Source organism: Phyllopteryx taeniolatus, chromosome 13, assembly GCF_024500385.1.
Source record: "Phyllopteryx taeniolatus isolate TA_2022b chromosome 13, UOR_Ptae_1.2, whole genome shotgun sequence".
Lineage (NCBI taxonomy): Eukaryota > Metazoa > Chordata > Actinopteri > Syngnathiformes > Syngnathidae > Phyllopteryx > Phyllopteryx taeniolatus.
The window spans coordinates 12,238,472-12,254,737 of NC_084514.1; the positions used below are offsets into that span (position 1 = coordinate 12,238,472).

The following is a 16,266-nucleotide window of genomic DNA, read 5'->3' on the forward strand; positions in this document are numbered from 1 at the left end:
TTTGGAGTTACGGTGAGAAGCACTTTACCTTTGAGAATGTATTACTTTGAAGCACTGTATTTTATTTGCTCATTTCTTACCATGGACTCACTGATGAGGAGTAGCAATAATGCTTCTTCTGTGTTCTCCTGGGGGCAAAAAAGACTGAGGGAGAGAAATGCATTGAGATTTCAAAAAGGTAGAATTCAAAAGGATGAGAGGAAAAAGAGAACAGGAAGATGAGCGGCTTGAGAACATTGCACATTGGCAGCAGATCATTTTGAGCGGCTGTTCATATTTTTGCCACTCTCTTTCTACATATTCCGTCTATGCACAGCAATAACATTATCGCTTACTTCTCTCCTGAGTACACTCGTGGGCGTCGGCTTAAGCTGTACTTCTTGCTTTGGATGTGTCCTTGCCGCGTGGGATCGTCCAGCGGTGACACAGTGGGTGGGTCTTCCACAGGAGACCAGTAACTCTGTTCGCACATTCCTCGGAGCAAGATTTCTGCAAGCTGTCTCGCTATGGTCTAAACAGAAACATACACAAATACACTTATATTCTGGCACCAAAAGAGCAATCTGCTTATTTAAGGCTCACTATAGTTTTTCTAAATACTTCTTCTGTTACCATTGTGTAACCCAACTGACCTCTATTTCTAGAACACAGAATACAACCGTTGCTGTACCAAAGTGCTGTAAGGTTGAACAGGAAGCCTGGGAAGAATCTGTCACCTAACAAAAGGCAACTTTCGAGCCAATTTCATACCATGCGCAGGTTCTGTGTTGTTCTGGTCTCAACGGCTCGAAGAATTTCTCGAAATCGCCCAACACCTTGCGTCAGGTTTCTATGCATTGAAAAGAAATGAAATGCAATGTAAAGATTCTTACAGATTAAAAAATAATTAAAAGATGATAGTGTGTGTGTGTGAGCAAATGGGTGATTAAATCTGACTTGCGGAGAATCTTTTCTTGCACCAGTTTTCAAGATGGCACATTCAGTCATTTCCTGCTGACCTGAGCAATTTTTTTTTCAACTGCAAATGAGAACAGTACCCTGCATATTAACGGTAGGACACTCTAAAATGCACTGAATGTTTGTTTTGTTTTGTGAACCACCACCTGAACAACCATCCTCTGTTATATGCTGCCAAATTCGCTGTTTTTGTGCTCAGGTCAGAGCGGTACCGTCAACATTGCTTGGTGCCATCTAGTGGCATCTTGGTCCCAAGCACCTGTGGTGAACTAACGGGAGGAGCCCATTTAGTCAGGCCATAGGTTTGCCAAATGGAAAAGTGCTTTTCCACCATCTTGTGGCATCTATATGAAACTACAAACCTTTTTGTTTGGGCGTCAATTAGTTGCAGATTTTTGCTATTTTGGGCAGAATTCTGTCCCAATTCCCTGCAAATAGCAGGGGTTCACTGTATTTTAAAGGATGATGGTCTTTATAATGTAAGACGTGAGTACACAAAATATGTCAGTTCAATATCACTATTATTATTCAGGAGCTACAGTAGTATATTTGACACCATAGTTTAGATAAAAAGGGCTCTTCATACATCAAATACAGAGGAGAGATTCTGTCTACTGTAAATACATTTGTCTCATTAACTTTATAGTATTTATTTGCGTTTTCGGTGTGTTATTTTCATTCGTCTTTGGGGCAGTTGTCCATGAAGACCGAGCCGTTACAAACTCAGGGCGCATCTCATCCACCCCTGGTGGCCTGCCACTGAGGAGCTTTTTAACCACCTCGGTGACCTCAACCCCAGAGATAGAAGAACCCACCTCAGAGTCCCCAGACTCTATGTCGGTGGAATTCAGGAGGTCTTTAAAGTATTCGGCCCACCGACTCACAACATCAGCAGCGCACTGTCCCCACTATACAGTGTAAACTGTGCATTGCTTCTTCCTGAGCCGACGGATGGTGGAACAGAAGTTCCTTGAAGCCGCCCGGAAGTCTTTCCCCATGGCCTCACCAAACGCCTCCCACGCCCGAGCTTTTGCCTCAGTGACCACCAAAGCTACGTTCCGGTTGGCCAGCCGGTACCCACCAGCTGCCTCAGGAATCCCACAGGCCAAAAAGACCCGATAGGACTCCTTCAGCTTGACGGCATCCCATACCGCTGGTGTCCACCAACGGGTTCATGGGATTTCCGCCACAACAGACACCAACAAACTTACAGCCACAGCTCCCATCAGCCGTCTCAACAATGGAGGCAGGGAAAATGGTGCACTCTGACTCAATGTCCCCCGCCTCCCCCAAGACGTGGACAAAGTTTTGCCGGACGTGGGAGTTAAAACTCCTGACAGGGGACTCTGCCAGACATTCCCTGCAGACCCTCACAAAACATTTGGGTCTGCCAGGTTGGACCGGCATCTTCCCCCACCATCAGAGCCAAATAACCACCAGGTGGTGATCGGTTGACAACTCCACCCCTCGCTTTACGTTGTCCAAGACATGTGGCCACAAGTCTGATGACATGACCACAAAGTCGATCACCAAACTGCGGCCTAGGGTGTCCTGGTGCTAAGTACACGTGGACACCCTTATGTCTGAACATGGTGTTCGTTATGAACAATCCATGACCAGCAGAGAAGCCCAATAACATCATCACTCAGGTTCTGGTCGGGGGGTGGGCCTTCATCCCAATGATGCCTCTCCAGGTCTCACTGTTATTGCCCACGTGAGTGTTGAAGTCCCACAGCAGAATGAGGGAGTCCCCAGCGGGAGCGCTCTTCAGCACCTCCTCGAAGGACTACAAAAAAGGTGGGTACTCTGAACTGCTGTTTGGTGCATATGCAAAAACAACGGTCAGCGCCACTCACTGTGGGCAACTCCAGAGTAGAAAAGAGTCCAACCCCTCTCAAGAGGACTGCTACCGGAGCCCAAGCTGTGTGTGAGTCGGAATTTCTCAACCTTGCACACCAGCTTGGGCGCTTTCCCTGCCAGAGAGGTGACATTTCAGGTCCCAAGAGACAGCTTCTATAGCCGGGGATCGGACCCCCAAGGTCCCTGCCTTTGGCCGCCCCCCCCCCCAGCTCACTATGCACCCGACCCCCTTGGCCCCTCCCACAGGTGGTGAGCTCATGGGATGTTTTCAGATTATATTTGCTTAAAATAGCAACAACACAAGTGGATGCCATCTTTGTGTAGAATTTAAAAACAAAAAACAAAAAAAACAAAAACATGGATGAGAACTTCATACGCCTCTAAAATCCTCCCTAACAAATACATTGACAAAAAATAAAAAAGATTGCTGAAGTACATTACCTATTCTAGGAACGTTAAATTTGCGCTAGTAGAGTTTTTAGGGCAAGTGACGCCATTTGAAGTCACAGTAATTTTGACGCATTGACATCTTGGAATTTTGGCCCGTACGAGTGATTGGTGGATATTTCTAACTGAAACCTATCAGCTAATTAGAGAAGGCGTAGCAGACAAAATGAAGCGGCAAGGAGATATGTTGCAAAACAGATTTATTGTAATTTGAAACCGTTTACTGACCAGATTTTCAAAATTTGATAACTAACACACAAAAACGTTTCCCAAATACTGGTATATTATGCAAAGAAACAAAAAGATGATTTTGGTAATTACCCATACTAATGTAGGGAAACTTTAGCATCAACCTTAGATTTGGCAGGGGTTTTATTTGTTAAGTACGAGCATCCAAAGATTATTTCATGCTTAAGTTAAAAAGCCTGTTGTTGGCATCTGTAATTATTTGTTAGCTGATATATGGTGATATGATAGCAGATGTTGTCCTACCCATTCTTAAAATGGATGACATGAGCTCTCTGTAGGCCTGTCTCAAGGAAGTAACCCAGTTCCTGGTCCTGGGAAGTCGGACCAGGCTTTGGGCTGCGATTCTGAATTCCAGCTGACAATGCCTGAGAAAATAAAAACAACTGTGCGCAATCACCACTCCAAGAATACCATGAGGTTATAAGGGGGCTGCAATTACAATGCAAAAAACAAAGGATTTCTAAGAAAGTGAAAAACTTTCTAGAAAATTTTTATTTTTAGCCTGAAAAGAAAGATCATCTTGATACGCAAGTTTTGCATTAGACAAGTAATCTCACTGTAACTAAAAATATCAAACCTTTTCTCAATATGATATTACAGCTAATATTAAGCCAGAATTACTCGTAATAAACCAAAACCAATGGTTTGCAGGAGATCCCATCCCAGACTTTTTTTTTCGTATTTTAAGAGTAAGACCAATTGCACCACTTCTCAATTTAAGAAACTTTGAATGACACCAATTGAAGTTTTAATTCATCTGTTGAAACCTATTAAAGTCTCAATTTTCCTGGTTTTATTGACAAGCACATCACAGCATCAATATTCACATTTAAAGAATCACATTAATTATATACAGACAACTGACAAATAAAAACAAATACAAGAGCAGCATTACGGTGGAATGGAATTTATTTCTAATTTAATATAAGCAAGAAAAAAACAGATTACGATGTCGTCTGTTGGTATGTGGGAAATAACAAAATAGTCTAAATATGCTGGTGAAGCCCTGCTACTTCCCAGCATGCTTTGCAGCAGTCTGTAAATAGTTATACTACATCAAGCTAAACGTTGCGCTTTATTTAAGTTTGTCCTGCCTGTTTTATGATCATAACAATACGAGCAGACACTCGACTGTGTGTCTTTGCCAACGTTGGGCAAAGTTAATATGTGTGAATTTTATTCCAGGAAACCCTGACTATGGGTTGTGTGATAAACGTTGGCCTCCCAGTCATGTTCTCTAAATTTTTTAAGGGTTACCTGGCAAATTAGCAGATGTTTGCCTGCCGATCACCCAGTGATGCAGTTGAACCAAACTAAATTTTCGGTAATGTATTTCTCTCTTCTAGACATCCATCCATCCATCAATTTTCTGAGCTGCTTCTCCTCACTAGGGTCGCGGGCGTGCTGGAGCCTATCCCAGCTGTCATCGGGCAGGAGGCGGGGTACACCCTGAACTGGTTGCCAGCCAATCGCAGGGCACATACAAACAAACAACCATTCGCGCACACATTCACACCTATGGGCAATTTAGAGTCTCCAATTAATGCATGTTTTTGGGATGTGGGAGGAAACCGGAGTGCCCGGAGAAAACCCACGCAGGCACGGGGAGAACATGCAAACTCTACACAGGCAGGGCCGGGGATTGAACCCGGGTCCTCAGAACTGTGAGGCTGACGCTTTAACCAGTCGCCCACCGTGCCGCCCTCTTCTAGACAGCCAGCATATTTTTCTTATTTCACTAAATCTTACCAAGTGTAATTCTCTTACTGTACTGGCAGATAATTTCACTTATTTCTAGTACAAATCCTCTCAAAACAAGCATATATTTCTTATATTTAGATGGGCAATTTTTGCAGTGTCTGGAATTCCTCACACTCATGCTGTCATCTATGCCTTCCAGAGCTACTCAGTTTCTGAATCCCACCCTTATGTTCTCCAATAGGAAAGACTGTTTTTGCAAATTGCCTGTAAAGCGCATGAGCACACTGGCAAAATTGCTCACCTATTAACCTTCAAAAATGTTGAGTGACTGAAAACACACACCTTCTCAGCCTCCTGAAGGTACAGCAGAGCAATGTCTCCCGACTTTTCATAGCAGGTGATTATTTCTTGCTCTCGTTCAGTTCTGTTACGATTGGAGGAAGGCGAACCGGCGTTCTTATTGGACAGCAGTGGAGAGGCAGCTGGGACTTTCTCTAGACACAAGCCTGAGGGAAAGAGGTGTTACAGGGTGGGGAAAAAAAATATGTATAAAATTGAACTATACTGAACAAAAATATAAATGCAACACTGTTCCAGTTCCTGCCAATATCCAGCAACTTGGCACAGCCATTGAAGAGGAGTGGACCAACATTCCACAGGCCACAATCAACAACCTGATCAACTCTATGCGAAGATGTGTTGCACTGCGTGCACTACAAATGGTGGTCACGCCAGATACTGACTGGTTTTCTGACGCCCCAGAGCCCCACAAAAAAGCAAAACTGCACATTTCAGAGTGGCCTTTTATTGTGGCCGGCCTATGGCACACCTGTGCAATAATCATGCTGTCTAATCAGCATCTTGCTATGCCACACCTGTGAGGTGGGATGGATTATCTCGACAAAGGAGAAACGCTCACTAACACAGATTTAGCCAGATTAGTGAACAATATTTGAGGGAAACAGCCTTTTGTGTATGTAGAAAAAGTTTTAGATCTTGGAGTCCAGCTCACGAAAAATGGGAACAAAAACAAAAGTTTTGCGTTTATATTTTTGTTCAATGTAGTTTCTTCCATAACTTGGCCATTCGGCAACAGAAATCCAGCGGTATCCCCACCCACACCATCTCAGAATCAACCAATCAATGCACATGATCCCACTCACTTCAATTGGGGCTGCAGGTTTTGTCCTCTCAGCCATTATAGTGTTAAATAAACAACCTGGGCAGCATTGAATGGACGCTATCCCTATGAATGAATGCATACTGCTGTAGATGTTAGATGCTAATGTTTAGGTGTTGGCTCGAGGAAAAACATTTACCTTTCTAAAACACTATGTAGCGTTATTAAAACGGCAATTGAATGTCACATTCAAGTATAAATATTGCCTTTTTTGCATATGTATCTACATGTAGATCTCAGACAGAATCTCGTCTTATCGAAAGCAGACTTTATTGCATTTTTACTGTTATTTATGTACACTATGTGTGCATACAAACCAGGGGTGACATTGTACTGCCACCATGTGATTCAAATGGGCAGTAATTTAAAATTTAGCTTACACCGACCAGCCATAGCAATATGATAACCTGCACAATCTACAATTATGTATTATGTGAAACATAAATAAAAATGGAATACAATGATTTGCAAATCCTTTTCAACATATATTTAATTGAATACACTAGAAATACAAGATAATGTTCAAGCTGATGAACATTATTGGGATTGTTTTTTTTTTTTTTTTTTTGTGCAAAGACTTATTTTCAAAAACGTTCCAAAAAAGCTGGGACAACGGCAACAAGACTGGGAAAGCTGGGGAATAATCAAAAAGCACCTGTTTGGAACATTCCACAGGTGAACAGGTTCATTGGAAACAGGTGAGTGTCGTGATTGGGTATAAAAGGAACATACCCGAAAGGCTCAGTTGCTCGCAAGCAGCGATGGGTCAAGGTTCACCACTTTGTGAACAACTGCGTTAACAAATGGTCCAACAGTTTAAGGACAACGTTTCTCAACATGCAATTGCAAGGAATTTAGGGATTTCATCATCCACGGTAGACAATATTAAATGTTTTAGAGAAGAAGTCTGTCTGTCTATCTATTCATCCATCCAGCTATAGTATTTTTAAAGTAACTCTCCCAGACCTGTTTATAACATAGACATACATATAAAGATATGTGTAAAGTTCAACCAGACTGCTTCCAAGAGGATTGTATAAGAAAACAAACTATCGTTAAAATAAAGTTAAATTGCAGTAGTAATGATTTATCCATTTTCTGTTTAGGACTATGATTTTAAATGGGTAAATTGGCTTGTTTTGCTAGTAAATAAATAGAAAAATAGTCAGAATAATCATAAACATAAAAATCATGATTGTGATTTCGCAAAAAAAAAAAAAAAAAAAAAAACATGGGGGTGGTACAATTATGCAATCGTTTTGTATTTACATCAATCATATGGTTGTGGTAATGGTTAAAATTAGGTAAACAGTTATATACATACTTCCTGCTGCCTCTCGCCGACATTTTTTTCTATTCCATGCTGGAATCCCTCTTTATTCTTCAATGCATCAAAATTACTTTGTGCAATTGCAAAAAAATGTACTGAGGTTAGAACACAGTCATGGCCGTGAATGCAATTGTACTAATAATTTCTTGAAGGAGAATAATATGGTATTAAGACGCTTAATGTTAAATAAAAAAAACTTAACATATTGCGAATATACGGGGCCAGTACAGGTTCTGACAGGGCCACCACAACTTGGCTCATGGTGCCCCAACATGGCCACCACTCAAAAGGCTTAATCAAGGACCCTAATCATTGTGTAAAGGATATTGCCACGTGGGCTCAGGAACACTTCAGAAAAACCTTGTCAATTAACACAGTCCGTCGCTACATCTACAAATGCAAGTTAAAACTCTCAACTATAATGCAAAGTGAAATCCACACATCAACAACACCCAGAAATGCCAACGGCTTCTCTGGGCCTGAGCTCATCTGGAGATAGACTGATACAAAGTGGAAAAGGTGTGCCGTTCTCTGACGAGTCCACATTTCAAATTTGTGTTTTTGGAAATCATGGATTTCGTGTCCATGGTGGTGTGTTAGTATATGTGTATGTGTTCACTGTGATGGGTAAAATGCAGAGAACAAATTTTGTGTGCATGCATGCATGTTCATGACAATAAAGGTGATTCTTCTTCTTCTTCTCTACATCAAGCAAGAATGGGAAATAATTCAACCTACAAAGCTTCAATTAGTATCCTCAGTTCCCGTACACTTAAAAAGGAAAGGTGATGTAATGCAGTGGTAAACAGGCCCCTGCCTTCGCTTTTTTGGGAATGTATTGCTTGCAGGCATCAAATTCAAAATGAGTGACTATTCGCAACAAAACAAAGTTGATCACTTTGAACATGAAATATCTCGTCTTTGTAGCGTATTCAATTAAATATAGGTTGGAAATCATTGTGTTCTGTTTTTGTTTTACACAATGTCTGATCTTCATTGGAATTAGGGTTTGTAAGAAGATGTACACATTTTGAATTTTTCAATGACTCTGTACTTTGTAGATTTGTGTGTATGTCCTAAAAGTATATCTTATTACTGTATCATTTTTGCTATAGGACACCAACAACTGGTGACAAATTCCTTTTGTGTTTGACATATCTGCCATTATAGATGATTGTGATTCTTCTTCTGATTCAACAGCTTTTGTAGCCGGTCGGTGGAAATGTTATTGTTTTCCAAAGCCACTTCAGGCCACAGCAAGTCAAACAATGCTTGTGTTTGTGTACCTTTAGTGGCATAGGCTTCTGCTATCATAGAAAGCCTATATACTGGAGCTCCCGCCAGCTGCATGTCATCCATATTCACCCTGTTATAGTGACCTGCAAAGAATTAACTCTTGTTACCTCACAAATATATCTCAGGGCTTTTTAATAATAGAAAAAAATGAAGTAAAAAAAAAAAAAAAAATCTAGAATGCTTGTATTTAGTCTGAAGGATAACAGTTTGTGACCTAAGGCGTCTCTGTATTCTGCCTCGACATAACTGAGTTTGGCCATGAGAAGACTCGCTTCCTGGAGGTAATCAGCCTGGAAAGCAGACGACATACATTTGAAAGTTCAAACATTGGTAGACTGGATTCTTAAATTATCTGAACACATCAAGAAAGTGGAATAGCAATCAAGATGCAAAGTCTTTCTACGTCTACAATATATAGTCTGTCCATTTGTGTCCCATCTCGCCATTGATGGTCACCTTGAGGTTTCCTCTGTCCAGAGCAGCAGTGAGGTGCTTCCTGACCTCTACCAGTTTTGGTCGTGGACCCCTCGGACTCGCGCCCTGTTTAATTGGATTCTCCTTCAGGTATGTCAGAAGCTTGCATTCCCCCAACAACAACTCTCCGAGGTCATCTGAACACATCAAACAGTTTGTTAAAAAAATAAGTTAATCATTGGCTGGCGACCCCTCCTCTGATTGAATGGATTGAAAGACAGTAAGTTATGGTTGGTTAATCGATCTGATCAAATAGAAATAGAATCTGATAGAATTAAGTCATGGCAACAGTTAAAGAACATTCTCATGACTAAAGTGTCAACTTGCAAGTAAAAGGTAAAATGCTACAGATACTTTGCTGTGTGTCTATAACCCATCCCTGAGGAACACCGTGCAGCAACTGCATGCATGCTGTGCACAGGGAGCTCATCCCGATCTTGACCGCACCTTGACATGAAATGAACTAGGGTTGGACATCGTTTGAATTTGAGCAATTCCAGTTCCAAACGATCCTCAATTCCGATTCATTTAGGGGGCTGGGTCAAAAAAGTTTGCATGGTTTAAATAAAGGGTGTCCAAATTATGAAGATCCATTTTCTTAGCAGCCCACAGCATAGACTAAAATGAACATTTGACTCCACGTTCTTTATAACCCGTATTAATATCAAACCGATGAACTAAAGGGCAATGTGTGTGGAACTAACCCAATTGATTTAATATTCAGTAATTAATGTTTCAGCTAAAAGTTAAATATAGCATTGTTAAAATAGTTATTTGGGACGGTTTCATCTCGTCAAAATGTTTTATATATGTAAGTTGTAACTTGACTTCCTGTTTTAAGCTTGTAGTCTATTATTTTGAAGGGTACGCACCGGAACTCAGCATTTTGGCACAAAAAGTAACTTCACACGGCACCGGTGATTTTTTATTTTTATTGTTTTTAATGGATGGTACCAAATGCTATAAAACGTGGATTCCTTTCCTTACCCACCGATGAAGCACAAGGTTAGCGTTTGCGATACAGTGAGACGTTTGTGTGAATTTTGTCCCAATTCGTTGTGATGTAAAGTTGCTACGGTGACGTTTTAGCCCAATAATCGGCTCTTACGTTGAAGACTAAAATAAGCGCTAAATAACATCAGTGCAAAAGTGCAAGCAACCGTTTACATTGTTAGCTGTCTCAATGTTTGCATAGACGTATTTTATTGATTCTCTCACCCAGTTGACTGAGCTTCACTACACCGCGCGGTGCATGCTGAGGCTCGGAGCGCGTCACACACCATAAAAGCCTCCTTTGCACAATATAATCTTATTCCAAGTGTTGCACTGAGGCGACTGGTCATTAAATTGAACAAAGTTAAGACACACTTTTGTTCGCCGCCGCTGTTGGGCACAGGCACGTCATCGTGTGCGTTCTTCTCCGTTGGTTTACGCCGCTTCTTCGTTGTTTTTCACCACTTCTTCTTCTTCTTCACGGCTGGAGGACTAGGCATCGAAACTAGGAACCGAAATTTTTAAATTTCAACGGTTCCGGGAGAACCAGGACGTTAGTCTCGGTTCCTTTTTAATCGGTTCTCGATTCTTGATACCCAACCCTAAAATGAACCTTGCACAATGTGGCAGGAAACCAGAGAACACCCAGACAGGTAACGGGAGAGACCATGCAAACTCCACACAGAAAGGCCCCAAGTCATGTGTTATGATGTATAATCAAACTGGGGACCTTCTTGCTTTGAGGCAATTGTGTTAACCACTCTATCCCCATACTGACAAACACTATTAGCTGAGCATGACAGCTCCTACTGTGCTTATAAACATACCAACTGGAATTATGACAACTAATCCTTTTGCTGATCCCAGACTGGAGCTCATCATTATTATAAGTAAGTTGCATTCCAAAAAGGCATTTTCAAGGACATTTAGAAATCAATATTTCAGAATAACCGACGATTTTGCCATTTTCAGGGGTACCACTGCACAATTGCTTTGTGACTAAAAGAGATTACGATACAAGACATCGTAATGCAATTGGGTGTTGAAAATATATTTGCAAGCAAGTGCTTGATTTGCTATGGAGATTGTTAGGTACATTTCAATTTTGAGCAGGAAAAATAACCGAATGTGCACAATGCGGGCATTGTAGATCTCTTTTATTCACAGCACTAAATATTACAAAGGTGACTTTCAATTACTTTAGCATGAATAGAACTTCCCATATTCGTTCTCAATCTTGGGAAGCAGGTAGTAGCGTATAGTGGAAACTAGACGAACTTGATCTGGATACTAGTCTTTCGTACAATTCTGCACTCACAACTAAATTGAAGTAGTGGGTAGCAACATATGTATATCCTTTTGCTATCATTTAGGTCATATGTGCGTTATGCCGCGAGGACTTTAGCGTTAGCCATCATAAGAAGAGATGTGGAATTGCCCTACCAACGTCTTCCTCTGTCAGGAAGTACAGAAAGAGGATTCCGATAGGGAGGAAGGCCTCTTGTACATTTGACTGAATAAAAATACATCTTACCGTTTGATATCAACTTAGCCGAGAGTTGTCGAACCAACTCCGGTATCTTATCCCACTGTCCCTCTGAACGGCACCGCTCTATCTCGGTCTCCAGTCGTGAGCCAGACTTCTTTGCTGTCATTTTGGTGAGCGGCTTCTGCTTGGACCACAAAACACCAAAGAATCGCTTTTGACGTGTAGCGGTCAAGTCACCGTACACGCAACTACTAAGCTTCCGGTTGGGTCTTTCAAATTAAAGCACATATGCTCCGTGTTTTTACATTTTATTTTCTACTCGCATATCACAAATTCAAGGAAATTGCGTTTAGTGGATTGTGTAACTTGGACGTTGGACCGGACCCATCAGCAGCGCCTGCATAAAGAGTTCTGTGATGGAAATTGATCTGTAGTAACCCCTACTCAACGGTAGAGGCACTGTGGTTGTCTATGTGATGTGGGACCCCTGAGAAAGTAAGAGTAAAGCTTCCAAAATTAACGACTGTTTATATTTCCAATTTCACAATATATTGTCTGAAATTAATATCGTGTTTTTGTGAATTATTATCACGATTCCTGACTGACAGAAGCTGTAGAAAATAATATTTTCATTTTGCGAAAATTGCGGGCATCGGCATGAATTGATAACATTCGGGCCAACTTTAGTCTATGACGTCTGTAGCAAATAACAACCACAGATAGGAAAAGTAGACTAGATAAGCAGGTGCGCTGCTGGAGCAGCCCCGCTAAACCACGCGCTTACGTGTCGACCACGTTGGCGGGGACAACGATGCCATAAAAGGCAATCATGGACATAGAAAATTAGTCATCTTTCTCATTTCTCTACCGATTTTCATGGTTTAATCTTTTGTTAACGTCAAATCATGTGCTATCAATACATAACATTTGAAAAGATACCCCCCCCCCCCCCAAAAAAAAACAAAATACAAATCTGACTTATGAAAGGTTATTCTCAGTTCCCTTGTTATGATTGTACGGCGTTGTGTGCTACGGAGTGCAGCACAATATGCATCCTTGATATTTTGATTTTCGTGCCTTCCACAAACATGGAATGTGCTGACATTTTGCCCCCACTAGCTGAGCGTCCCCGTAGGCACGCAGCTCAAATGTGCGTGTCCGAGCTACTTATAAGTCATATCTATGGTAACAACATCTTAGGTTGCTGTTTCTGCCAAGCTAGGTGTGCTTAGTGATATGGCAGACTTGTTATTGTATTTAACCAATGTTAACGTTTCCTTGGGACGAACTATGGAAGCTGATAAGGTGAGTCTACGCAAGGCCACGTTTTATGTTGTGGTTACGTGGGTGATAGCAGACTACTGTAACGCCTTTATACAATTTTTGTGATTCACTTCCTTAGCTTGTGTTAACCGTGTGAAATCGCCCGAATAATGTTTCTTGTTGGGTTTAATGCCAAATTGGAACGAGTAGGCGTAAGTACAATCAGTTCAAATGATCAGTTGCGTTTTCCCTCAACTTTTTGTAATGTTTTTTTTTTTTTTTTAAATTATTTGGCTTTGTTTTCGTTCTAGCCTCTGTGGTCATACAGTAAAATATATGTATTTTTGAAACGTAAGCTATAGTGTCACTTGAGATCATGTCAATTAGATGGCCATAAAAAAGTGATTGCAATTGGTACTACAATACTGTAGATGCTAAACGGTACATTAAGAGGGGTTTGTTCATGTAACTGTTAAAGAGGCCAGAAGGGGCGGAAGACGTGGAGAGAGTGGAGATGGGCATCTCAGGGGACAGGAAGGGAAGCGTTAAGCTTCCCCGCAGAACCATCCACTTTGCTAGTGGTGAGACAATGGAGGAGTACAGCACTGATGAAGAGGAAGAAGAGCCCGTGGAGGAAAAAGTGGTTACTGTCGATGCGGTAAGTGGACATCAATAAGTTACATTTCACTAATGTAGTTTGTGAGACAACCACCCCCATTTCTGTGTGCATTTTTTTTTTTAGATAGCTTTAACCATATTCTCATAGCATAAATGCTTTTTATGTGATTATTTTAAGAGTTTATATTCATCTCTCGGAGTGATCTTGTGAAAGAAAGAAACCAATCCTTATTGCCACTTTGTTCTAAGATTCCCCTGCATTTGTGTTCTAGTCAAATCTGACCTGGGGACCATACTTGTGGTTACACTTGTGGAGAATGGCCACCTCAACTATCTCAGGTAACACTGTCCACATGGACCTTTAAATTTTTTTGTCACACTAGAGATTGTTATAGAGTGAGTATAAAAAGTCTACACCCCTGTTTGCCAGCTTTTTGAGAGATGAATAAAAAAGGAAAACAAAGCTTAATCATTTCAGAACTTTTTCCACCAATAATGTGACCTGTAACCTGTACAATCAGAAATAAACTGCCAACTGAGATAGCCCTCTTATAACTGGGAATGTGGTTGTGTTCCGTAACCAATCATATTCAATGTTAAATGGGAGTCAGCACACACCTTCCACCATTTACAGTGCCTCCGGTTAACCCCAAATACAGTTCAGATGTTCGAGTAGACTTCTTGACATTTTTGCAGTCACATCTGAGAGCAACCTTAGCATCAGAGGGATCAGTCAGGAGAAGGGTACACAAGTTTTCAAGGCTTTAATTGTTCCATGGAACGCAGTGGAGACAGTCATCAAGTGGAAAAAATGTGGTAGACTAGTGACATTTCAAGAATTTGCCATCCATCCATTTTCTTTACCACTTATCCTCACTAGGGTCGCGGGCGTGCTGGAGCTTATCCCAGCTATCTTTGGGCGAGGGGCGGGGTACACCTTGAACTAGTCGCCAGCCAATTGCAGGGCACATACAAACAAACAGCCATTCGCACTCACATTCACACCTACGGGCAATTTAGAGTCTTCAATAAACCTACCACGCATGTTTTTGGGATGTGGGAGGAAACCAGAGAACCCAGAGAAAACCCACGCCGGCATGTGGACAACATGCAAGCTCCACACAGGTGGGGGCTGGGATGTGTACCCCGATCTTCAGAACTGTGAGGCAGATGTGCAAACCAGTTGTCCACCGTGCCGCCATCTTGCAAAGATGTTGGCTTTAAATTTCAGAGAGATCCACACATGATATGATTACAAAAATACTATTTTTACAACAGCCAAGACTGAATAAAATTGTCGTATTTCTGTCAAATCACAACCAGATGACAGACATTTTTTTTTTTTTTTTTACATTTTGTACGTGTGTCCTTCAGTGTGTGACTACATGGGAGAGAAACTTGCCTCTCTTTTCGGTATTACCGCTCCTAAATACCAGTATGCTATAGACGAGTACTACCGCATAAAGAAAGAGGTAGGTGAAATCCCTTTTCCTTTTCGTATGAATAGCATTACAGCAATTGACAGTAGCGTATACTATGTTGCTGTCCTGCAGCAGGAGGAAGAGGAGGAGGAGAACCGTCTGGCTGATGAGGCAGAGCGTCAATTTGCAGAGCAGCAGAGGAGCGACAAGAAGGATCCTGCGCCGCTTACCATTGAGCAGCCTGAAGCATTAGGAGCATCCTTTTTAAATGCTTCCTTTGACCACAAGCCTGAAGCACCTCTCAACACTCCCGACAACAGAACACCTTGTGCTCTCCCCACCTGACAACACAAACACTCTTATTTGCAACTAGGATGAATGCTAATGTAATTGTAATCATTATTAATAATAATAATAGTTATTTTTTTATGCTCGTATTTTGTTAAAACAGGATTCCGTAATCGGTGCAGGAAAAAAGACGATGTTTCTGCATTGGCATTAGCATCTGTGATTTGTGGTGATTAGAGCTGGATTTTTATAACACAAGGATAATGGTAACAGAAATACAAGATTGCAATCCATTTCAGAAATATCAGTGCCTATATACTGTCTATGCATCTTGACTATATGATGTCATCCATTCATCCACAGGATTTCAGTTTTTTAATCAGGTTTTCATTTCAAAATAAAGCTGCTTCTATCATTGCTGTCATTTGTTTTGCCTGAGGTGGCTGATAAAAAGGAACGGCATTATGATTATTGAGAAGCTAGGCCGTACAGTAGTAGACTTGAGTACCACCTCAAAAAATACTCTGCTTTACAAGTACCACCATTACACTACAGTAGAATAGTAAGCCCCAAATCAAAACCGAGGTGGAAATATAGGACAATTAAAAAAAACAAAAACTAGGTGGAGGGGTTGGGGAGGCAGTGGTGCGGCGGCCTTGCCTCTCCCTTTGGGACTGGTCGTGCCGCTTTGGTTGGGCTG

At 41.4% G+C, this 16,266-nt stretch overlaps 2 protein-coding genes across 5 annotated transcripts in view; one reads left to right on the forward strand and one right to left on the reverse strand.

Moving 5' to 3' along the window:
- The window catches only part of ttc7b (tetratricopeptide repeat domain 7B), a 42,934-nt gene extending 30,747 nt beyond the window's left edge, over positions 1-12,187 (reverse strand). For 3 of the 4 annotated variants that reach the window (XM_061793723.1, XM_061793722.1, XM_061793725.1), the window contains exons 1-9: positions 12,022-12,187; positions 9,477-9,631; positions 9,235-9,310; positions 9,011-9,103; positions 5,557-5,720; positions 3,757-3,878; positions 751-829; positions 336-511; positions 81-144 (exon numbers count right to left, since the gene is read on the reverse strand). In XM_061793723.1, the coding sequence (XP_061649707.1) occupies positions 81-144; positions 336-511; positions 751-829; positions 3,757-3,878; positions 5,557-5,720; positions 9,011-9,103; positions 9,235-9,310; positions 9,477-9,631; positions 12,022-12,142 (1,050 nt within the window). In that variant the 5' untranslated portion in view covers positions 12,143-12,187. Of the gene's footprint in view, positions 1-80; positions 145-335; positions 512-750; positions 830-3,756; positions 3,879-5,556; positions 5,721-9,010; positions 9,104-9,234; positions 9,311-9,476; positions 9,632-12,021 lie in introns of those variants that run through there. The other variant, XM_061793724.1, reaches the window with a different exon arrangement.
- A 936-nt stretch (positions 12,188-13,123) lies between these two features.
- Positions 13,124-15,983, forward strand: fam177a1 (family with sequence similarity 177 member A1). Its single transcript, XM_061794687.1, has 5 exons — positions 13,124-13,281; positions 13,718-13,897; positions 14,130-14,196; positions 15,232-15,329; positions 15,411-15,983. Exons 1-5 carry the CDS (start codon positions 13,213-13,215, stop codon positions 15,621-15,623), a joined length of 627 nt encoding a protein of 208 aa, XP_061650671.1. The 5' UTR covers positions 13,124-13,212; the 3' UTR covers positions 15,624-15,983.
- Positions 15,984-16,266: the final 283 nt, after the last annotated feature.

Bases quoted from the DNA above. Each gene is read 5' to 3' on its own strand.
- fam177a1 (XM_061794687.1), top strand. From the start codon at position 13,213: ATGGCAGACTTGTTATTGTATTTAACCAATGTTAACGTTTCCTTGGGA. The intron at 13,898-14,129 runs GTAAGTGGACAT...TTTGTGTTCTAG, and splicing joins AAGTGGTTACTGTCGATGCG to TCAAATCTGACCTGGGGACC. The intron at 15,330-15,410 runs GTAGGTGAAATC...GCTGTCCTGCAG, and splicing joins ACTACCGCATAAAGAAAGAG to CAGGAGGAAGAGGAGGAGGA.